Source organism: Onychomys torridus, chromosome 8 (assembly GCF_903995425.1).
Source record: "Onychomys torridus chromosome 8, mOncTor1.1, whole genome shotgun sequence".
Lineage (NCBI taxonomy): Eukaryota > Metazoa > Chordata > Mammalia > Rodentia > Cricetidae > Onychomys > Onychomys torridus.
Window position 1 is genome coordinate 97630691 of NC_050450.1, and position 19749 is coordinate 97650439.

The 19749-nt window shown below is 45.6% G+C and overlaps 1 protein-coding gene across 3 annotated transcripts in view; it reads right to left on the reverse strand.

Annotated features, from left to right (window-relative positions):
* Fam20a (FAM20A golgi associated secretory pathway pseudokinase) overlaps positions 1-19419 on the reverse strand; it is a 55203-nt gene extending 35784 nt beyond the window's left edge. For all 3 annotated transcript variants that reach the window (XM_036194455.1, XM_036194456.1, XM_036194457.1), the window contains exon 1: positions 18406-19419. In XM_036194455.1, the coding sequence (XP_036050348.1) occupies positions 18406-18809 (404 nt within the window). In that variant the 5' untranslated portion in view covers positions 18810-19419. The remainder of the gene's footprint in view (positions 1-18405) is intronic.
* Positions 19420-19749: the final 330 nt, after the last annotated feature.

Sequence of the window (19749 nt, forward strand, 5' to 3'; positions counted from 1 at the left end):
ATATGCTTACATATACACACACTCATATACACATGTATAATACATATGTACATATATATAAATACACACACATAAGTACACAAATACATACAGGTGCATACATATACCCACATACACACAGTCATATACACATATGCCTACATATATACAAATACACCCATATACATTCACACACACACACACACACACACACACACTACAGTTTTAGTAAATGACATTGATGTTGGTGGATATGAGTCCTCTCTTTCCTCTATAATTTTTCTGAGCACAGAAAGCAGAAACGTGGTCTAAAGACAATACTTTGAGCAGGAAACTCAGGAGGTTTAAAAATACACACCCTGACACCTCCAGTAATCAAGAGTTTACTAGGATACATTTGTTTGTCAACAAAAGTTTGAACTTTGCCTCGTCGTCTATTTCACAGGTGTGAGTATTGAAAGAGAACGGTATCTGAACAGAGGGGCTTGCAACAGGCAGGCTTATGGCTTTTTGTGGTTTGTAGGCAAACTTCCTTGTGATCTACCCAGATGAATTTTTTTCCAGTCGTTGGCCTATGCACCAGAGCTAATTTGCATGCTACTATTTTCTACTTGACTGACAAATGGATTGTAATTGCAGACTTGGCCTCTTTCCCTCCTCAACATGAGCAGTCAACCATGTGGCTGGAAATTTTGTGAGAAATTAATACTGGTTTTTTGTCTTCTGGAACTTTCTACACTTCTGTTTGAAGAAGGTAGCTGGGCCTTCATGCTTCCTTGTCTAAAAGGGCAGTTATGATTCAGAACCAACTGAAAGTTGAGAGAGCAGACCAGCTTTCTTTACTCCTTCCTTGTTTTAATTATTTTTTTGAAAGTCTAGATTCAGTGAAGGAATATGCCATGCAGACTGACAGTGAGTAGGAAGTGGATAAAAGTTGGGAGAAGCATGAAGCTTTTTTAAGGTGAGGAGAGGAAAGTTGGCTCCATGGTCTGGTGAGGAGTGCCTGGGTGGTACCAAGGAGGACTCATTTTAAGCACCAGGAATCCAGCCTCAGCCAAGCATCTTATGCTGGAAATTGACAAAGAAGCAACAGTACCATCCACATGCATGTGGTGATGGAGCAGGGATGTGCCTTCTTCAGATGTCACAGTGCCTGGACCCTAAGGACATTGGCCATGAAGGGGTTTGCCGAAGGGGCTCTGTGATGACTGAGATGTAGTTTCTAGCCATCTTAATAGAAAGGGACTCAGATTGCCATTTGATTTGATTTCTGAAAAACAAGTTGGTGTTTCATTTCTTCCATGATTGAGTTGGTAGAACATAATCAATCTACTCGTTTACTTCCTGTGTTAGTCAGACTGGGTTTGGTTCTGATATAGTAACATTTTAATCGGCAAACCTCAGTGACTTACCGCAACCAAGACATATTTCTCAGTTATACTGCGTGCCTTACCAAAGTCATTAGGGATTGTGCTCCATAGAATGACTCACAGCCAGTTTGATGGTCACAGAAGATCCTAATAACATGGACTTTAGGTTCTTCATGGCAAGGGAAGGAACCATAGGGTTCAGCACCGGCTTCCCGGGACTTTGTCAAGAAGTGATGTCAGTAACTGCAACTGAATTCCCATTGGCTAGAGCTGGTCACACAACCCACCTAATTGCAAGGGATCTGTCATGCACAAGACAATATACAGATTTTACTGAACAGTAATGCCTCTGCTGTGGGATTTCTTTGAACTTAACACTTAATGTACATTTGTGTAATGCTCATTGAAGGCAGAGTTTTGGGTTATTTGGACATATTATCTTACTATAGCATTGAACATTGAAAGGGTTAATGTCCACAAGCAGAAGTAATAACAGTTAAGTGGAAAAGGATTTGAAGCTGGGTTTTGACCAGAACCTTTCTCATTCTTTCCCAGTGGCTTGAAAGAAACTGATGCCTTGCCAGGAATTTAATTTGAAGGGCAAGCAAATTAGCATAGCTATTATGAAAATCAGTATGGCAGTTCCTCAGAAAACTAAAAATAGATCTACCATACAACCCAGCTATCTCACTCAGGTATATATCCATGTTAGCACACACAGAGAGTCACTTGAACAGCAGTGTTTGCTCTGCTAGTCACAAGAGACAAGATATGAAACCAACCTAGAGGCTCATCAACCGAGGGGTGATAAAGAAAACGAAGTGCATATGTACATATGTATATGCACATACAACGAAGTTAAAAATAACTTATGTCATTTGCAAGAAAATGGATTTGAAACACACAGCATCATGTCAAGATAAATAAACCAGAACAGAACCATGAATGTCACATTTTTTTTTCATATGTAGAATCTAGATTTGGAAAGAGACTTAAAAGTAGGAGGGAAACTGTTGTGGGGAGTGGGGTTAGGAGGAAATAAGACAGGGTGATGGGAGAAGATTGTTTGCTTTCTCTCATATGTGGAATTAAGGTTTATATATCATATTTGGGGGGATAAAAGAAGTTAATGAGTGACTATGAACAGTGTGCAATGATATACACATATGAAGAGAGCATAAATGAAAACCATTATTTTTGTATGCTAAAATTTTAATAAGGAAACTAATTTGACTTTTTTGGATTTATTTATTTATTTATTTATTCATTCATTCATTCATTCATTCATTCATTCATTCATTTATTTATTTATACCAGAGCTGAGGATCGAACCCAGGGTCTTGTGCTTGCTAGGCAAGCACTCTACCACTGAGCTAAACCCAAAACCCTAATTTGGCTTTTTGATGTCACTTTCTTGAAAACTGTGATTGTGGTGTGGGGGAAACACAGGAGTTTGTCATCTGTTCGCTGTTAGGAAAGCGATGACTGGACTGACATTTCAGTGAAATTTTACGAAAAGGTCTCATTTCCTGACAGTGATAAGGACGCGTTCCTTCCTCTTCCCGGAGCTGTGTTGCAATGGGCTTCTGCACTGCCTGGTGCCGACCTTGTCCTCACCCTGTATGTCCACAGCCCTGGCTCAGCTATTGTGTAATACCCACCCAGAGGGGGCATGGCTTCTGGAGAGGCACCTGAATGAGAATGTGAGTATTGTAGAAGATCCCTGGGCTGGAGACCACAGGGATTTTTGTCTCAGTTCCGGAGAAACCAGCGACCGAAATGAGGCCAAATAATAACACTAGGAAAACTGTACACAGCACCAGGTCTTGTTCCTCACACTGTTTAAATCACTTTGCAAATTTAACCCATTCAGTCCTCACAGACACTCCTTGTGGTATCAGCAAGGTTCTTATTTTCTCTGGTTTAAAGATTCGGGAGCCAGGAACTGGTGCCAATGACTGTGGCACTGCCAGCAGCTGGCCTTAGGACAAAGCTCAAGAAAGACACAGGATTTGATTGGGAGATCCTGCTAGTGACAATCCCCTGTCAGTCATAGGAAGCCCAACACTTTAGGTGTAACAGCAACAACCAGGGCATGTCTAAGGATTGATGATGGCTCTATCTTTAAAGATTTGATGCTCTTTGTTAACCTGATCCCCAGAGGCTACCCTGGTTTACACTTCCATGGAAGTCATTTTGCCTCCCTAACGTCTGAGCCTTAAGTCCTGAGACCACTGGGCGGTAAGCCTCCTGGACTGGTGTTCATTTAGTCTTTGTTTCTAGGACCTGCCAGAGAGCACATGTTGAAGTTAAACTCAGTGTTAAATTTCAGTTCTGAAGTTGAAAAGACCTGACCTGAAATCCAGTGTGTGTGTGTGTGCAGGAACGTGTGAGTATGCTTGTGGAAGCCAGAGGACAACCTTGGCTATGGTTCTTCAGGCACTGTCCACCTTGTTTGTCCTTGAGTCATCGTTCCTCACTGAACTGAGGATGGTTGTTTTAGAAGCCCAGGAATCTTCTTTTTCCACTTCCTCAGTGCTGAGATCATCGCATTCCAACCAACCCCACTTTTTCTTTTATGTGAATTCTATGTGAATTACAACACAAGTACCCAAGTTCCTTGTGTCCGAAGCATCTCCCTGACTCAGAAGTCCAGTTTCTTGTGTAACAGCATGAATGATCCTTACTGTAGTCTGAAAATGTAGATAATAACAGGACCTGCAAACAGGGTTCTGAGGGCTGGACAGTATTATATTAACACTGTTCTGAACAAAAGTGCTGGTGTGTGCCAGCTGCATCTGTGTGGCAAGATCCACAGAGGTAAGGCTTGAGGGGAAAGGCTCGAGATCAGCCTGTTTAATACAAGCTTCATGAGAGGCAAAGAAGTAGGGGGTCCTAGAATCTGAAAGAGAGAGAGAGAGAGAGAGAGAGAGAGAGAGAGAGAGAGAGAGAGAGAGAGAAAGAGAGAGAGAGAGAGAGATATTTCTGAAACAGGTGAATACACTGCAGATATAGACCACTCTATACTTTCTCTCCACCTCCAAGCTCTATCTAGTGTTTGACCTCTCAGTGTTGAGGGGGAGACCATTTCACACTTTCTGTGTGGAAGAGCCAACCTTGGCTAAGTCAAGCTAGGGCAATGACCAGCCTGCAAGTGAGGGTGCTTTTTCCTGGCACGGGGACCACAGACAATGTTTCTTCACCATTAGCCCGACCACCAAACACAAATGGAGAGGGCTGGATATTGACGGGAACCAAATAACTCACATGGAATGTGATTGGAAACCAACTAGTGTCTCTCACTACTGGTGACTCAGTGTTGAAGGCACAGGTGCCCTCACGTCACCCTTGGGATGTGTATCACACACCTTCACACACCAGGAAACTCAGGCCTGAGGAAACAAGCCTCAGGTTTATAGCACAGGGAAGGAGGCCACGACAGAACTCAGGGTTGCCCACTGAGCTCCTTAAACTATCTTGTTCACTCACCCATCCATTCACTAACTCACTCACCCATTCACTCATTCACTCACTCATTCACCCGTTCACTCACTCATTCATTCACTCACCAGATAGTTTATGAGCACCTATACTGCACAAGTGGTATTTGAGGTACTGGAACAAACATGTCTTCATCCTTCTGTGAATGTCCTCTGGCTGCTGCATCTAGTTATCACAAATTTGGTGGCTCAAAATAACATAGTCTCTCACAGCTTGAATCTAAGAGTCTAAAAGACAGGTTTCCAGTAGGGCTAAGCTCATTTTGGGGTTCTGGGCTTGGGTTCATTCTTTGTTTCTTCCAAGACCATCATTGTCACAATGGATGCCTCACTCTAGTCTCTGTAGGCTTGGCCATCTCCTCTGTCTGCGTCTAATCTTCCTCTTACAAGGACACTTGACAATGGATTTGGGGACCATCTTGATAATCCCCAATGAGCGTTCATTTCAACTTAACTAAACTAATCAAAAGTTATCCTTGACTTAATTACTTAGAAGACTTATTCCCCAGAAGCTACTCCCAAGACCCAAGAGTTAGAATGTGGAGCCCTTGTTTAATCCCAGACAACCCTTAAAGAGCTTAGAATCCAGTGAGGTTATTGTTAAACAAGTCAACAAACAAGAGTATAGCAAGCTATGATTGGCACCCCCAGAAAAGTAAAACAGGGCTGGGGAAAAAAGCACACAGGGTCCCCTCTGGATGGCGAGATAGAAGTTCTCCTTCTATAAAGAAGACCTGGAGAACAAGAAGAGCCAACCGGAGGAACCCAGCTCTTCTGGTGCACCTGTTTATTACTACTTTTTAAGGAGATAATACTTCCAATGAGTGGGGCATAGTATCCCTCACCAGGAGACTGGGGAAGACATATTTTCATGTATGTAGAGGAGATGGCTTTACTATCACAAAGTACAAGTTATTTTAACAGATCATAGACTCCATGGTTACCAAATAAAGGGGTCGTGGCTCATATAAATATAATCTATAATTTTAGAAACCCAAGCTTGTAGTTTGGCTGGCTTCGCCTGTCTTTTAATGGGGTTATAGCTAATAACAACAGATGTTATCCACTGTGGATAACTGGGTGTTTGCTTAGTAATGAGTTTAACCTAGAGAGGCCACTGATGCATTAGGCATTCAATGATTGCTTTATTGATGGTTTTCATTTGGTTATAATCGATTTAAATTTTTTTCCAGCTCCTAACTTTGTGGCCATATCCATGGCATATTGATTGATTAATTACTCATTGGCCCATCCAAGCAGGCCCAAAAGTATAGTCTGAGGAGAATCTAGCTGGCCTGGGGACCTGTGGTTTCCCTTTGGACAGAGGTCAGTGACTGCGACCACTTACCTAGGCTGTTTAACTCTATGACCTGCACAAAGGCCCTTTTGTTTGACTTCCAGCTTCAGTTAATTACAGACTCTGTTTCTTTGCACTAAATGACATCCTTGAAAAGCTGCAGCCCAGGTGCTGTTGGAGTTTAATCTTAATGCCACTGTCACTCAAGTGCTGATCAGAGGCTCTGTTGCAAAGGTAAGCCTCATGGAGGGTGGTCCAAAGGATGTCTGGTGCCCATTGCCCTGGAGCCTCAAGACTTTACCTTCTTTCCAAAAGTGAGACAGAGGCTTGAGTACCAGGACACTAGTGTGGTCTGGGTGAATATAATTCCACGAGGCTTATCTTGCGGGGTGGCTCTCCTAAGGATGTGGAGGAGGATGCCAGTCCTTATGCAATGCTATGACTTGTGGTGGTGGTGGCAGTGATCTGAGGAGGAATTGAGGTCCTTGGGGAAGATATTTCTTTGCTGAGTCACCCCAGGAGTCACTCTGCTTTCCCAGGCCTCTGTCTCAGAGACACGGATGGTGGTTTCGAAGCAGAGCTGACTCTGGCACGTTTTCTTGGCAAACGTGAGAAACTCCTTACAACCCACTCCACTGATCTCAAGTCTCATTTTCTCTTTGACCTATTTTTCGACTATTTTTTATTTTTTGTTGCAACAGATCATGATTATTTTATGATATATCTGGAAGCTTATCTAATGGATGATCTTTGATTCTCTTTTATCTAAAAGGTTTAAAAAACATTTGAAGAGATAACTACATAGAGTTTGTATTTGTAATGTAATATAGCTGTCCTTGGCTGAATGGTTATTTCCCAAATGCTATGTTCCTGGCCTGCACCCTGAGCTTGTAAACAGATCTTCATTTGGCAACAGACTCTGTGGATGCAACTAAGTTAAGGTTCTTGAGATGAGATTGGATTATGCAGATGGGCCATGAATTTAATGATAAGTGTTTTGGAGGGGAAAGATAGACGGGGAGGAAACATGTACAGACAGATAGAAGGGAGACATGTACACACAGACAGGAGAGGAAAATGGTATACACAGAGTCAGAGGAGGAGGCGACATGTACACACAGACAGATAGGAGAGGAAACAGGTACACATAGGGACAGAAGAGGCAGAAATGTGGCCTTGAGACCTATTGTAGAGATGGCCAGAGGGCGTGGGATGCCATCGGCCCCTAGAAGTCAGGTGAGGCAAGGACTAAGGTCTCTGGGGAGCTGCTGGAGGGAGGCTTCTGGCTGGTACCCAGCCTGCATCACTCCAATGCTGCAGGTAGCAAAGCATCAATGGCAGAGAGGACGGCAGCTTCCATATCAAATACAACCAATACCTGATTTCCTTTTGTTTGGGAACTGCAAGGTGATCCCCTGGCTCCCAACAGACTAGAAGTGTGACACCTCAGGCACCAGCTGGGACTGAGTGGATCCTGAAGAGTTTCTCTGTAGAGGGCTCTAGGCTAGGAGGCAGAAACATTTGTAGTAGAAACTCCACCTCAGGTATTTTCGTTTTCTCATAGTAAACTGCACTAGGAGACCCATTCCTTGTTTCTCACCACTGCACTAAATATTATTATATATGAGAATAATGTTGTGATTATAACTATAAACACAGAGCATGCATTTTCTTCCATATTGTTTTGATGCTGTGGAGTTGCACTAAGGCTGTTTTTTCTTTTTTAATGGTGTGATGGTTAATATTGTTAGGATCTACACTCACCTAAGAAACAAACCTCTGGGCAGGCAGTGAGGCAGCTTTTAGGTTAGGTTCATTGAGATGGGAAGACTCACCTTAAATGTGAGTGACGGGATTCCATGGACTGGAGAATCTCCAACTGAATGAAAAGGAGAAAGCAGGCTTCACGCCAGTGTCCATTTCTCTCTACCTCCAGGCGGCACATGTAATGTGACCATTTGCTTCAGGCTCTGGCTGCCATGACCTCCTTGACATAATGGACAGCATCTTCAAACTGTGAGCCAAGACAAGCCCTTCTTTCCCTAAGTGTCTGTGCTCCCAGCAGTGCTTAAAGCAGAGACTGCAAATGAGGACTTCTCAGAGGTGTGTGGTCTCTGCAGGGTCCTAGCCTGATGCCAGCACCTCTGATTCTCACTGGATATTTTCACCAGGGGCCCTACGCAGAGATGGCTGCAGCTGCAGGGACAGCCTGGGCCAGTGGATGGTAACTTCACAGGGAACTGTGAACAAGCTGGTGGCTTTGCAGGGGACTCCTCAGGCCAGTCTTACTGGCTGTGCAGACCAATACTTTGCTTGTTTGAGATAATTTATTTTTTATGCTATGTAGCCCGGGTTGTCTTTGAACTTGTGATCCTCCTGCCTCAGACTCCTTAGCGCAGAGGTTACATGCGTGTGTATCATGCTCAGCTTCAGACCAATCCTTTCAGTGGGAAACTGATTACACAAATAACTCTGCATGTTCGTGGCGTTAATGCCGACAATTATTACAGGTTGAATGTCCCTCACTGAAATATCTGAAACCCCAAAGGTTCCAAAATCTGAAACTTTCTGAGCAGAGACTTTTGATGTCATTTAGCAGGATATGGTTAAAACCAGGAGTTCTAAATATACTGTGTAAAATTACCTTTAGGCTATGTGTACAGGACACATGTGTAACAAAAACAGCAATTTGTATAGACATGTTTCCCACCCCCTGCATATTTCATTATATATATATATATACACACATATAATATATATATATATATATATATATATATATATATATATATATATATATATATATATATAAAAACTCCCCCCTCAAAGATATCTGAAATCCAAAATGGTTTTGGCCTCAAGCATTTTGCCTCAAGTCAGGCATTGTCAGCCCAAATCACCAATGTCCAGCAGAGAAATGGACAGACCATAGTCTTTGAGAGTTCTGTTATAAAACACAAGCTCTTCATAAACTTCTTAAAGAGAGACAAATTTTCATTATTTTTTTCTAAATATTACATTGGTTTTTAAGGAGAAGTGGTATGGTACATGGAACCACAGCGTCTGTTAGTCTTGGATACTATTATTATTATTTTCAGATTTATTTTTAAATGTTTTTATGCGTATGAATATTTGCCTGTATGGATTTATATGTACTTGATGAGTGTCTGGTACCCTGAGAGGTCAGAAGATAACGATGGATTATTCCCTGGAACCGGAGTTATAGGTGGTTAGCTACCGTGTAGGTGCTGGGAATTGAACCCAGGTCCTCTGGAAGAGCAGCCACTGCTCTTAACTGCTGAGCCATTGCTCCAGCTCTGAGGACTAGGATTATAAGAAGAGAAACACAAAGATCTAGTTTTGTGCTTCTGATCTCAAAGTTGAGGGGGGGCGGTGGTGGGGAGGCTCTAGAAGAAGCAGGACTTTCCGTCTATCTGTATGAACAAGTAGGTTAAAAAGGGGGTAAGTGGAGAGGAGGTGTTTAGACTGTCTAGGAGGCAGGGAGGCTGAGCAGGCTCAAAGAAGAGAGGCCAAGGGGCCCCTGGTTCCCGCTGGAATGTGAGCCTCAGGAAAGGATGCACAGAGGAAAGTGCGGAGAGCAAGCACTAGACAAGCAGGGCCAAGACAGGCAGGGGAGCTGTGGTGAACAAGAGCAGTGACCATCAGAGGTTGCTTCTGTGTGTGGGGTTAGCGCTCTCCTTCTCCCAGCTCTTCCTGAGCATCCACTTTTGTCTCTAGTCTTGCTTGAGCTACCTTGAGTTGGATTTCTAATTCACTAAAACCAATGCATCCTGATGAACGCGAGGAGCACTTTGCAAGTATAATGAACTGTTTCCTAGGAGGCCGAACATATGCTCAGAATGCAAATTTTGCATAATTTAAGGGAAATGTGGATCCTACCTGAACTCAGTTGGATACAGTGACCCCAGTTAAAATCCCCCCTGCAATGAAACTTTGGTTAATATAGGAGGCTGGATTTGATTATAGAATTGGGGTCACTCAGTCTGACTTTTTCTTTTCTGAGTGCTCAGGGGAACACAGGATGTAGAAATAAGGAGCATTACTGGTGATGCATAATTCTTATCAGAGTAATAAAGAGCATGAGATGAGCTGTGAGAACAGATCTGAACTTTCCCTACAGGGTCTATGAGTTTTCTGCTGTTAAATACAGAAATACACATATGCTCTTCTCAACTGCTGAAACTGAGACCCTCTAGGACATGTGACTGAGCCAGGAGAGATGATCTGTCCCTTTGCGTAGATTTTATTTTGGTCAGCACCATGCAACATGTTTACCTATGACCCAATGCTGGCAAGTGAAGCAGTTTTGCCGTCTGAGGGCTGTGCTTAGCTTAGTAGATGAACAGCTCTGCTTTTCTTTGGTGTATGTCTTGGGCTCAGTGGTGGATGATGTGCTAGGTGAGGGATCTAGCTTGGGTTTGACCTCCAGTATTGGAAAATAAATCCAGGCCATCGTGCTTTTTTTTTTTTTGTTGTTGTTGTTTGATTGTTTGTTTTTCGAGACAGGGTGTCTCTGTGTAGTTTTGGTGCCTGTCCTGAGACTCCCTCTGTAGAGCAGGCTGACCTTGAACTCAGAGAATTCCGCCTGGCTCTCCGAGCACTGGGATTAAAGGCATGAGCTCCCACTGCCAGGCTCTTTTATGTTTTTTATGATCCAGTTTCTTAGTCACATGCTCCTGTGCTATCGTGTGTGTGTGTGTGTGTGTGTGTGTGTGTGTGTGTGTGTGTGTGTGTATGTATGTACAGGAGAGAGACAGAGACAAAGACAGAGAGAGACACACACACATGTGGTGATATCATGTTCCCCAAAATATTGTGCACCCTAATAAACTCATCTGGGGTCAGAGAACAGAACAGCCACTAGATATAGAGGCTAGAAAGTGGTGGCACACACATCTTTAATCCTAACATTCCAAAGGCAGAGATCCGTCCAAATGTCTGTGAGTTCAATGTCATACTAGAAATAGCCAGGCATGATGACACACGCCTTTAATCCCAGGAAGTGATGACAGGAAGCAGAAAGGTATATAAGGCGTGGAGGACCAGGAACTAGAGTCTTGTTAAGAGTTTAGGCTTTTAGCAGCAGTTCAACTGAGATTCATTCTGGATGAGGACTCAGAGGCTTCCAGTTTGAGGAAACAGGATCAGCTGAGAAGTTGGCAAGGTGAGGTTAGCTGTGGCTTGTTCTGTTTCTCTGACCTTTCAGCGTTTACTGCAATACCTGGCTCTGGGTTTGTTTTTATTAATAAGACCTTCTAACAATTCATGCCACACACATACAGAGAGAGTGAGTGAGTGAGTGAGTGAGAGAAAGAGAGAGAGAGAGAGAGAGAGAGAGAGAGAGAGAGAGAGAGAGAGAGAAATGAGAATGTAAATGAATTCAGAGGTCAGAGATTGACATCAGGTCTCTTCCTCAGTTGCTCACCACTTTATTTATTTTTTTTTTTTTTTGAGAGAGGGTATCTCACTGAACCTAGAGCTCATCCAGACTGGCAGGCCAGCAAGCCCCAGGGACCTCCCTGTATCTGCCTCCCCAGTGCTATAATTACAGGTGTGCACCACTGAGCCCCAGGGTTTCACGCTTGTGCAGCAAGCACCTTTCCCACTTAGGCATCTCCCCGGCCCCTCAGCCAGCATTTCTCTATTTTGCTGAGTTTATTACAGGCACCAGGCTTCTTAGGAACCGTAGTCCTTTACTGTGCTGTTTCCGTGGCTCCACAACTTTATTATCTGGTTTATTATTAGTGACTCCAATAAAACAGTCCCTTTCTGGGATTTCACTTTGTCTCTTGCTGCTCCCGCCAAATTCTCCTGGCTGCCCCCAAGGCTTGGCCCCTAAAGCCAAGCTCCATGGTTGGAAAGTCTTGGACATTGGCCTCTCCCCAAAGCCCTCAAACTCAGTTGTGTCCTGATTTCCCACTTCAGCCACAGGATGTTGTTGTGCCAAGTGGCAGGGTACAAAGAGAGCTAAGTGTTTTTTCCATACTTTGGTTTTCATTAGGCACATACATGAGTCCCTGCCTATAATAACAGATAGTCATTTATGCCCAGTAACTTCTGCTTCACTGAAGCCACAGCTGTTTAGAAGACTGTTCCCACTGGGCTTTAAGCCATACACAGGCATACTTCAGCAGAATCCGCAGCTTCTCATCAGCTTCCAGCTTAATGAATAATCACGAGAAAAGTATAGGTGGGTACCTGCCAAGGGGCAGGGCAGGGACCATTTTGGCAAAGTCAAGGCCTCTGTGTTTCCCATTTTTATTCCATGCAAGGCTTCTTGGCTACTCTTCTTAAGAAAGCAGAAGACGCTAAAGAAATTCCTTCATCTTAGCAAATGACACCTTCTCAACTTTCTCTATTGCTTCCTTCTCAGGTCTGAACTTGATTTTCTTCAGCTCCTACCATAGGAAGTGAACCCAGATCCAAATCTCACATTGCCTCATCGGGGTGTTTGTGCTTTAGACTTTCACAGGAGAGGAGTCAGGAAGTCACAGGTAGGGTGGCATTATAGTCAGGATCTATTGTATTCAAGGCCTTTTCCATAGGGACCATCAGCCACTGATAGTCCCCAATCCCAATGTCATTTCTTCACAATTATGCATTCCACAGATTTACTAGTGATCAACCCCATGGCAAACAATGAGACAGATGTATGGGGGTGATTGCACACAGCTGGGGCTTTCAATGCCAAGAGCAAGTGGCCATTCATCTTCATGCCTCACTACAAGCTCCATGAAGGTTGAGCATAGCAGATGATCATGCAAAACTTGGTGGCATGTGTGGAGAGAATGCACACAGCCACAGCAGAACCAGGGTGGGGACTGCCATCAGAAGAGGCTTTCCTCAAGAGTCCAGGTGATGGCCTCTGGACATCAAAGGACACCAGGCAAGGGTGTGGCTGCGGAGTTGCTAGGTACAGACATGGTTCTGGAGCCATCCCCTCTGAGTCCAAAACCTGACATGGTTTGCTTTCTGCCTGACTTTGGGCAGCTTGTGTGACCGTCTCATCCTGTTTCCTCCACACAGCAGACTACACAGTAGCAGTGTGTTCCCTTTCTATTACTGTACCACAGATCATCACAAAGCCAATAGGTTAAACCCCTCCCCTCCCTACATTGTCTCCCAGTTCCCAGGTTCGAGGCCTAGCTCTGAGTGGATCTGTGACCTGTGTGGGGTCACACCGGGCTGAAATTAAGGTTCTGACTGAGTTGGATTCTTATTTAGAGGCGCTGGGGATTGTGGAGTGGGGGGTACAATCTATCTTTGTTTCCAGGCTCATTCCTGTTGACAGAGTTCATTTCCTGGGGGTGGAAGACTCTATTTTCTTGCTGTTCATCAGCAAGTGTCAATCTGGATTCTGAAAGGTCATTTACATCCCCTCGAAACAGTCTCCTTTTTGTCAAAGTTGGCAGCAATAGTCAAACTTCCTGATTCTCCCCTTGCCCATAAACTCAAGGGATCTTGATTTAAGGATGTGTGATCAGGTCAGCCAAACCAGTTAGTTTCCCTGTTCTGGACATTTTGCAAAATATATTTACAGCAGGCATATGATGGAATTAGACTGAGTTACTAGAATAGGTGTGTGTGCATATGCCAGAGCTGGAAATCATGGGCGGCCATCTTGGACTTTTGCTGATCACATGTCTCTACTTCTACAGAACCTGTGAGGCCCAAGTGGACAAGTTTATGTGAAGGAACTGGCATGAAACAAGTGTGCTTCAGGTAGGAGGATTTACACATGAAAAATCAGTCACTTGAGTTTCCAGGGTAGATGAGAAAATGGTTGAGAAGAAAGAAGATGGTTAGGTGGCTGGTGGCTCTTGACTGGGGGTCTTCGTTGTGATCTGTTTGGAAACAGGGTGTGCCACCTTCCTTGGATGATGGGCATTGATACTTCCCTGATTTAGTTCTTGGTTGAGGTGAAGGCAGTGAGAGCCAGTGTGCAATGAGAGGGAGCCTGAACTGGCCTTCTGGACTAACTCACTCAGAAACCATCTGCCTGTGGCTTCTGAGCAGCTTGAGGTCTCCAAAACCACCAAGATAATAGCTTTTCCCGAATCAGCCCAGCCAGGCTCTAATTAAGACGGATGGCAATGAGTCCCCACTCCAGTTGCTCACCACATGTAGGCCGTGGCTGGAGAGCATTCCGCAATCCTGGGAAGCCATTTCTCTCTTAGCCTGGCATTGCTGAAAGAATGCTCAGATAAAGACCAAGGTCCTGTTGACTCTGGGAGGAAGGTAACCGCCACTGTCTGTGACTGTGCTCCTGGATTTCAGTGCACCCCAAAGGCTGAACTGCTTGTGAAATATGGGCATTGCAAATGGTCTGGAGTAGTCACGAGGTAAGCCAGAAAGATAGGAAGGCACCAAGGCGTGGAGAGAAAGAATGAAGAGATGCTGTTGCTCATTGCACACGGCCGTGGGAGGAGGGAGCTAATCTTTTGAGAACTCTTGGCTAGACTGTTCTTATTTCCAGCAGCACTTTTTTTCTCCTCTCCTGGCCTTTTCTCCCTATTTCCCTCTGTCAGCCTTGTTTCTGCATCTTCTCAGAGCTTCCCTCAGAAAAACTTCAGCCAACTTATTCTTCTCGAACAACTGTCATTTTTGAAAAGCTGCCCAGTCTCTTCTAAAGAGAGACTTTTGACCAGGGTTCCTTTCCGTGACAACAAGGAGGTTGGAGAGGGGAATGGCAGAAGCTTGGGATGGGGAGATGGCGTGCGTGTCCGCATGTGTGTGCATGCTCGTGCGTGTGGCAGACAGACAGACAGACAGACAGACAGACACGCATGCACGCACGTGCGCGCGCGCTTCTGAGAGATGCTGAATCTTTGATTGCTGGCCAGTATCACTTCCCTTACATCAGAGGAAGACACATAGGAAGAAAAGCGGAGAGCAGAGGACTCATACTTGCATTACAGCTGCTGAAGTTCCTACACAAGGGCAGCATGACCCTATTTGACCTTGACTACTAAGACCAGAGGATTACAGAAGAACTGACCAAAGATATGTGGGCGAAAGGCCAGGCCAAGCTTTCCAGTTTTGACATGTCTGTCTACAGACCAACATTCTCTGGCTGGGGAAGCTGTGGACCATAGAAGAAACTCGAAGATCAGCCATTAAGAATGCCAGGATAGCCCCAAATGTGAACTGTTACCTCGGATCCAGGTAAGCCTTGCCGCCACCATGGTGCAAGATGGACTAACAATAACAGCGGGACAGTTCTGTGCCGTTAGTTATGGCCTGAAATAGCGAAGCAGGCACTGCCTGTCCTGTCTTTTTGATATTCCAGACAGGTGCCAGAGGTGTCCTCAAGGCTGATGGAGCCTGGCATTGGCTTGCTTGCTGTGATCAACAGCTGACAACCTGACAGGAACACTTTCCCTGATTACATTTTAAACTTGGACTGTACCGTACTCGGTTGCATTTCAAATGAGAGAGGCAGGCAGCAAGACGAGAACTGTCACAGAAGGAGGTTTGCCCAATCTTCAGGATCAGAGGACACACAGCGTCGCTTCCACACTTCAGCCTAACTAAAACACTGCCATCCAATAAATTGTCATGGGATGAGAATTGAAACATTCAAGATAGTGCACAAACTCCATCTGGTACCGTGTGAAATCAAAGAGGAACTGTTCAGGGGTGGGGAGGGGAAGAAGTCATTATGTACCCCCTACTGGAAACTAGCTCCAGTTAGTTGTCAACAGGCATTTTCTGACCAAATACCATCATTGTAGTAGTAAAAAAATAGGAATCACTGAGACTATAATGTTCTCTTCCAGGCAAGCGATGAAGAATGCTGACTTGGCTATTTTATTGCCTTCCTCTTTCCTACTGTGGTAGGTAGTTTGCTGATAGGTTTGGTTTTGGATAGCAATTAATGTTACATAATTATTGGCAGGGAAGCACCACTTGTATATCACTAGCTTTTAAATGCTAGCAGGGTTATGGCTACAAAAAACTTGTCTGTGCAAGACACAAACAATTGGCCAGGTCATTCATTATTTCTCCCTCTGTTGCCCATTCTAAATGCCAGTTTGAGGGATCTGGATGCTTCCTTGGTCCTGTACCAAGGTTCTCAGGGTTCATTAACACATCCATAGATCCTCATAGTCATCAGGATACAAACATCAGTAAGGGTTAGTGTTATTACAGTAGAACTTCTGATATGATTAAAATCCAATGAGTCTTTTAGGTTCCATGCATTTGGAGAGAAGGTCTAATATAGCCCAGACTGGTCTCAATCTCAATGAGTAGAGGAGAATGGCCTTGAATTTCTGCTTCTCCTGAGAATCAGGATTACAGATGTGCACCAGTACACCCAGTTTGTGGGGTTCTGAGAATCTAACTCAGGGCTTCATGAATGCTAGGCAAGCACTCTATCAACTGAACTATAACCCCAGGGGGTTCCGTTTTTAACACTGGTGTTAACTCTAACACATTTGCTTATTAATACCATCCTGTTGATGTTTACAGCACTCTTCAGATGGAGGGGATGTGTTTTCTGCCTCAAGGTCAAAGTTCAACACTATTAGGCGCAGTTGAACCTTTCACATCATCCACAGACCTTGCCTGGCAAACTGCTACTTTCAGAGATCCTCTGAAGACAGACAGCAAGGTCAGCAGCCCCCATTGATCCCTTGTTACATGACCAACATCTCTGGGCAGTAAATTGTGTGTCGACATGTATCATTGTTAAAAAGCAAGCTTAAAAATCAATTACTCTCAGCTTGGCAAGGAAGATTTTTGCTCTTCTCCCAAAATATTTCCATGGAATTTCCTTCAGGGCCTAAGTAACATAGGGAAATTGAAGGTGATAGAAATGAGACTTGGCAAACATGCATCTGCATTTACAATAGCAAGCAGCTTTGTCCACAGCCTGTAATTCTTAAATCTTCATTTGATGTGTGGATAATTTTTCTAAGGGCAGAATTTCCTAGTTCACTGATTCATGATGCTCCCACATTATTGATGAAATTAAAGTAATATTGAAAGTGACAGCACTTGTGAGGCAATCTTAAACTGCCTTTTTATTGCTCGCAATTAGTAGTAGAATTGAGAATCACTTTCTAATATAAAATCACCAGCCATAGAGGTTGCAATTGAAATTCACTGTAGTGATTTCAGCCGATAAGTCTCAACGTCTTTCTCTTCATTTGCTGAAGATCCCCCCCTCCAGTTTTAGCCCCACAGAATAATGAGAAAACAGTTAAATTGGGCTAGCAGAGAGTTTCAACTGAGATTTATGGCGTTCGCATCTTCCCGAGGGATCATAAAACCACCCCTGACATCTCATTCTGTAATCTCTTGTGTTAACAGATGGGTGTGGCATGAAAAGGGAACTGTGGATTCAAGTGACAGACAAGTTCTATACTTTGAGAAAGAGTCCTTAACTCATATGAAGGCTTTCTGCTATCAGCTGGGGACCTCCCCAGCAATCATTACCACACCATCTCCAGCACACCCTCAAAACATTCTTAAATTTACCTTAAATGTTTTAATATTTCGCTCTAAATTTTGCTTTCAGTTTACAAAATTTCTAGAACACACAGTTTCTCTGTCTCTGTCTCTTCCCCCAGAAGCCTCAGCCGAGATCAACACGATAATAAAAGATAATAAACTGCCCTTCAATTCAGAACACTGCCCCCAAACCGACAAGCCACGTTTAATGAGCAACAGAGATTGGCCATATCAGAGCTGAGTTTAACTCTCGACCCAGCTGACCTCTTCGGCCTCCAACCCTGAGCAGAGGGAGAAAGACGGGAAAAAACTGGGTCTTTGGGGATCTGGCATAGCTTTATGCAAAGTGCTCAGGTTTGACCAAAGAGCAGAGGTGAATGCTGAATTCCAGCCAGCTCTGCTCTGTGTTGGGAAACCTCATTCTGAAAAGCAAAGTCCTAACAGCAGCTGTCCACATCTGGACGATGACAAAGGGGCTTGAGAAGGCACTGGGACCAGGAAAACAACTGGATAGAGAACCCGAGAACTCAAGGGGAGTGGCTGGGAGCATTTCTTTGCTCTGGCAAAGAAATTATTTCTCACACTGAGATCTTACTCCAGGGCTGACATCTGAAGTCTGCAACAGCTGCTGGGGGTCCAGATGGGGAAAGAAGATCAATGCCAGGCTGTGAGGGCAGGGTGAAGCCCCCGCAGCCCAGAGAGGTAGTGAATGTGGGTAGCCAGCGCTTGGAGAGTCAGGCTAGGGAGCTCGGCACCCAGGGTCCCCTGGCAGGGTCCTCACCTGTTCCAGCGGGCCACCTTCCTCCGGTAGTACCGCAGCGCCTCCTGGCTGGCCAAGAGCCAGTCTTCGGGCCCCAGGAGAGGCGGCTCCTCCAGGACTTGGTAGAGCGAGTGTGCGAACAGGGCCTGCAGCTTGGAGCGCGGGCCAGGGTGGCCGCGGCTGGGATGCTCAGCCCCCGACCGGGCTTGGGAAAAGTTATGCGTGGCAGTGCCAGGGTCCAGGGAGGCTGCGGCCAAGTGCAGAGACTCGGAGGGGGCGCGGCCGGAGCACGGGCAGCCCGCAGGGCTCTCGCCGGGCCGTAGCTGGCGCTGCACTTGCGGCCAGAGGTGGAAGTAGAGGTCGGCGGAGAAGAGCGCGCCCAGGAGCAGCAGGGCCAGCAGGCGGTCCCTGCGCAGCCCGGGCATGGCCCAAGCGGAGATCCGGAAAACACTTAGGGTGCAGACAGAAGAAGCTCCAGGAGTCCTGAAGGGGCTGGAATGTTCACTGCGGGGGATTAGCTCCTTCTGGAAAGGTGTCGCCCCTGAACTTGGGGACCGCGTGCAGGAAGCTCACAATGTTGACAGCGTCGCCTTTTCTCGCCCAGTAGAGACTCGGGGTTGGGGTTCCCTGGATACCCGCTTCTCGAGCCTTCTTTGCCCAGTGTTTCCCCCGCCCCGGGCCCACGCAGGTGGAGGTCCCCGAGGCACCGGTGCTGGCTCTGGTGGCCGGTGGCCGGGTAGGGGTGATCACTAGGAGTACAAGGGAGCTCTTTCCCCTAGGAGGAGGCTGGAGCCTACGTAGCCCCGGGTGTCTCTTCCAAGGATGCTGTCGCTCTGCAGCGGCTCCTCCTGCAGGCGACAGGGACTCCCCTGGTCCCGGCTGGCAGGAGGGGAGGGAAGGAAGAGTTGACGAAGCAGGGACGCCCCGGGGCGAGCTTGTCTCTGCCCCTGCACTTCTAGAGGCAGAGGTAACGCCTGGCCTCCCCCCTGCCTGGCCTGGCCTGGCGCCGGCACCTCCGCCCACTCTCAGCTGGCACCTGCCTCTGGCGTAGCTTGCCAGCCAAACTCCCAATCCCTCTGCCGCCGGCTCTGCCGTTCCACCTTGTCATCAACCCTCTTCTCCTCCCCCTTCTCTCCTTTTTGCTTCAGGCCTCCTACTTTCCCTGCTCAGGGCTCTTCATAGATATTCTGGTGGACTCAAGTGAGGTGGGCTGGAGCCCTTTATTTCCATTTTTAGTTTTTAGGGTGAAAAAAAAAAAAGAAGACAATGCTAACCCTTAAAAGCCTTTCTCTTGTAAGCTTTGCCAGATGTGTGTATGGGGGGGTTTGGATCTCATCTCTCAGCATGCTCCCTGCAGGGCATAAA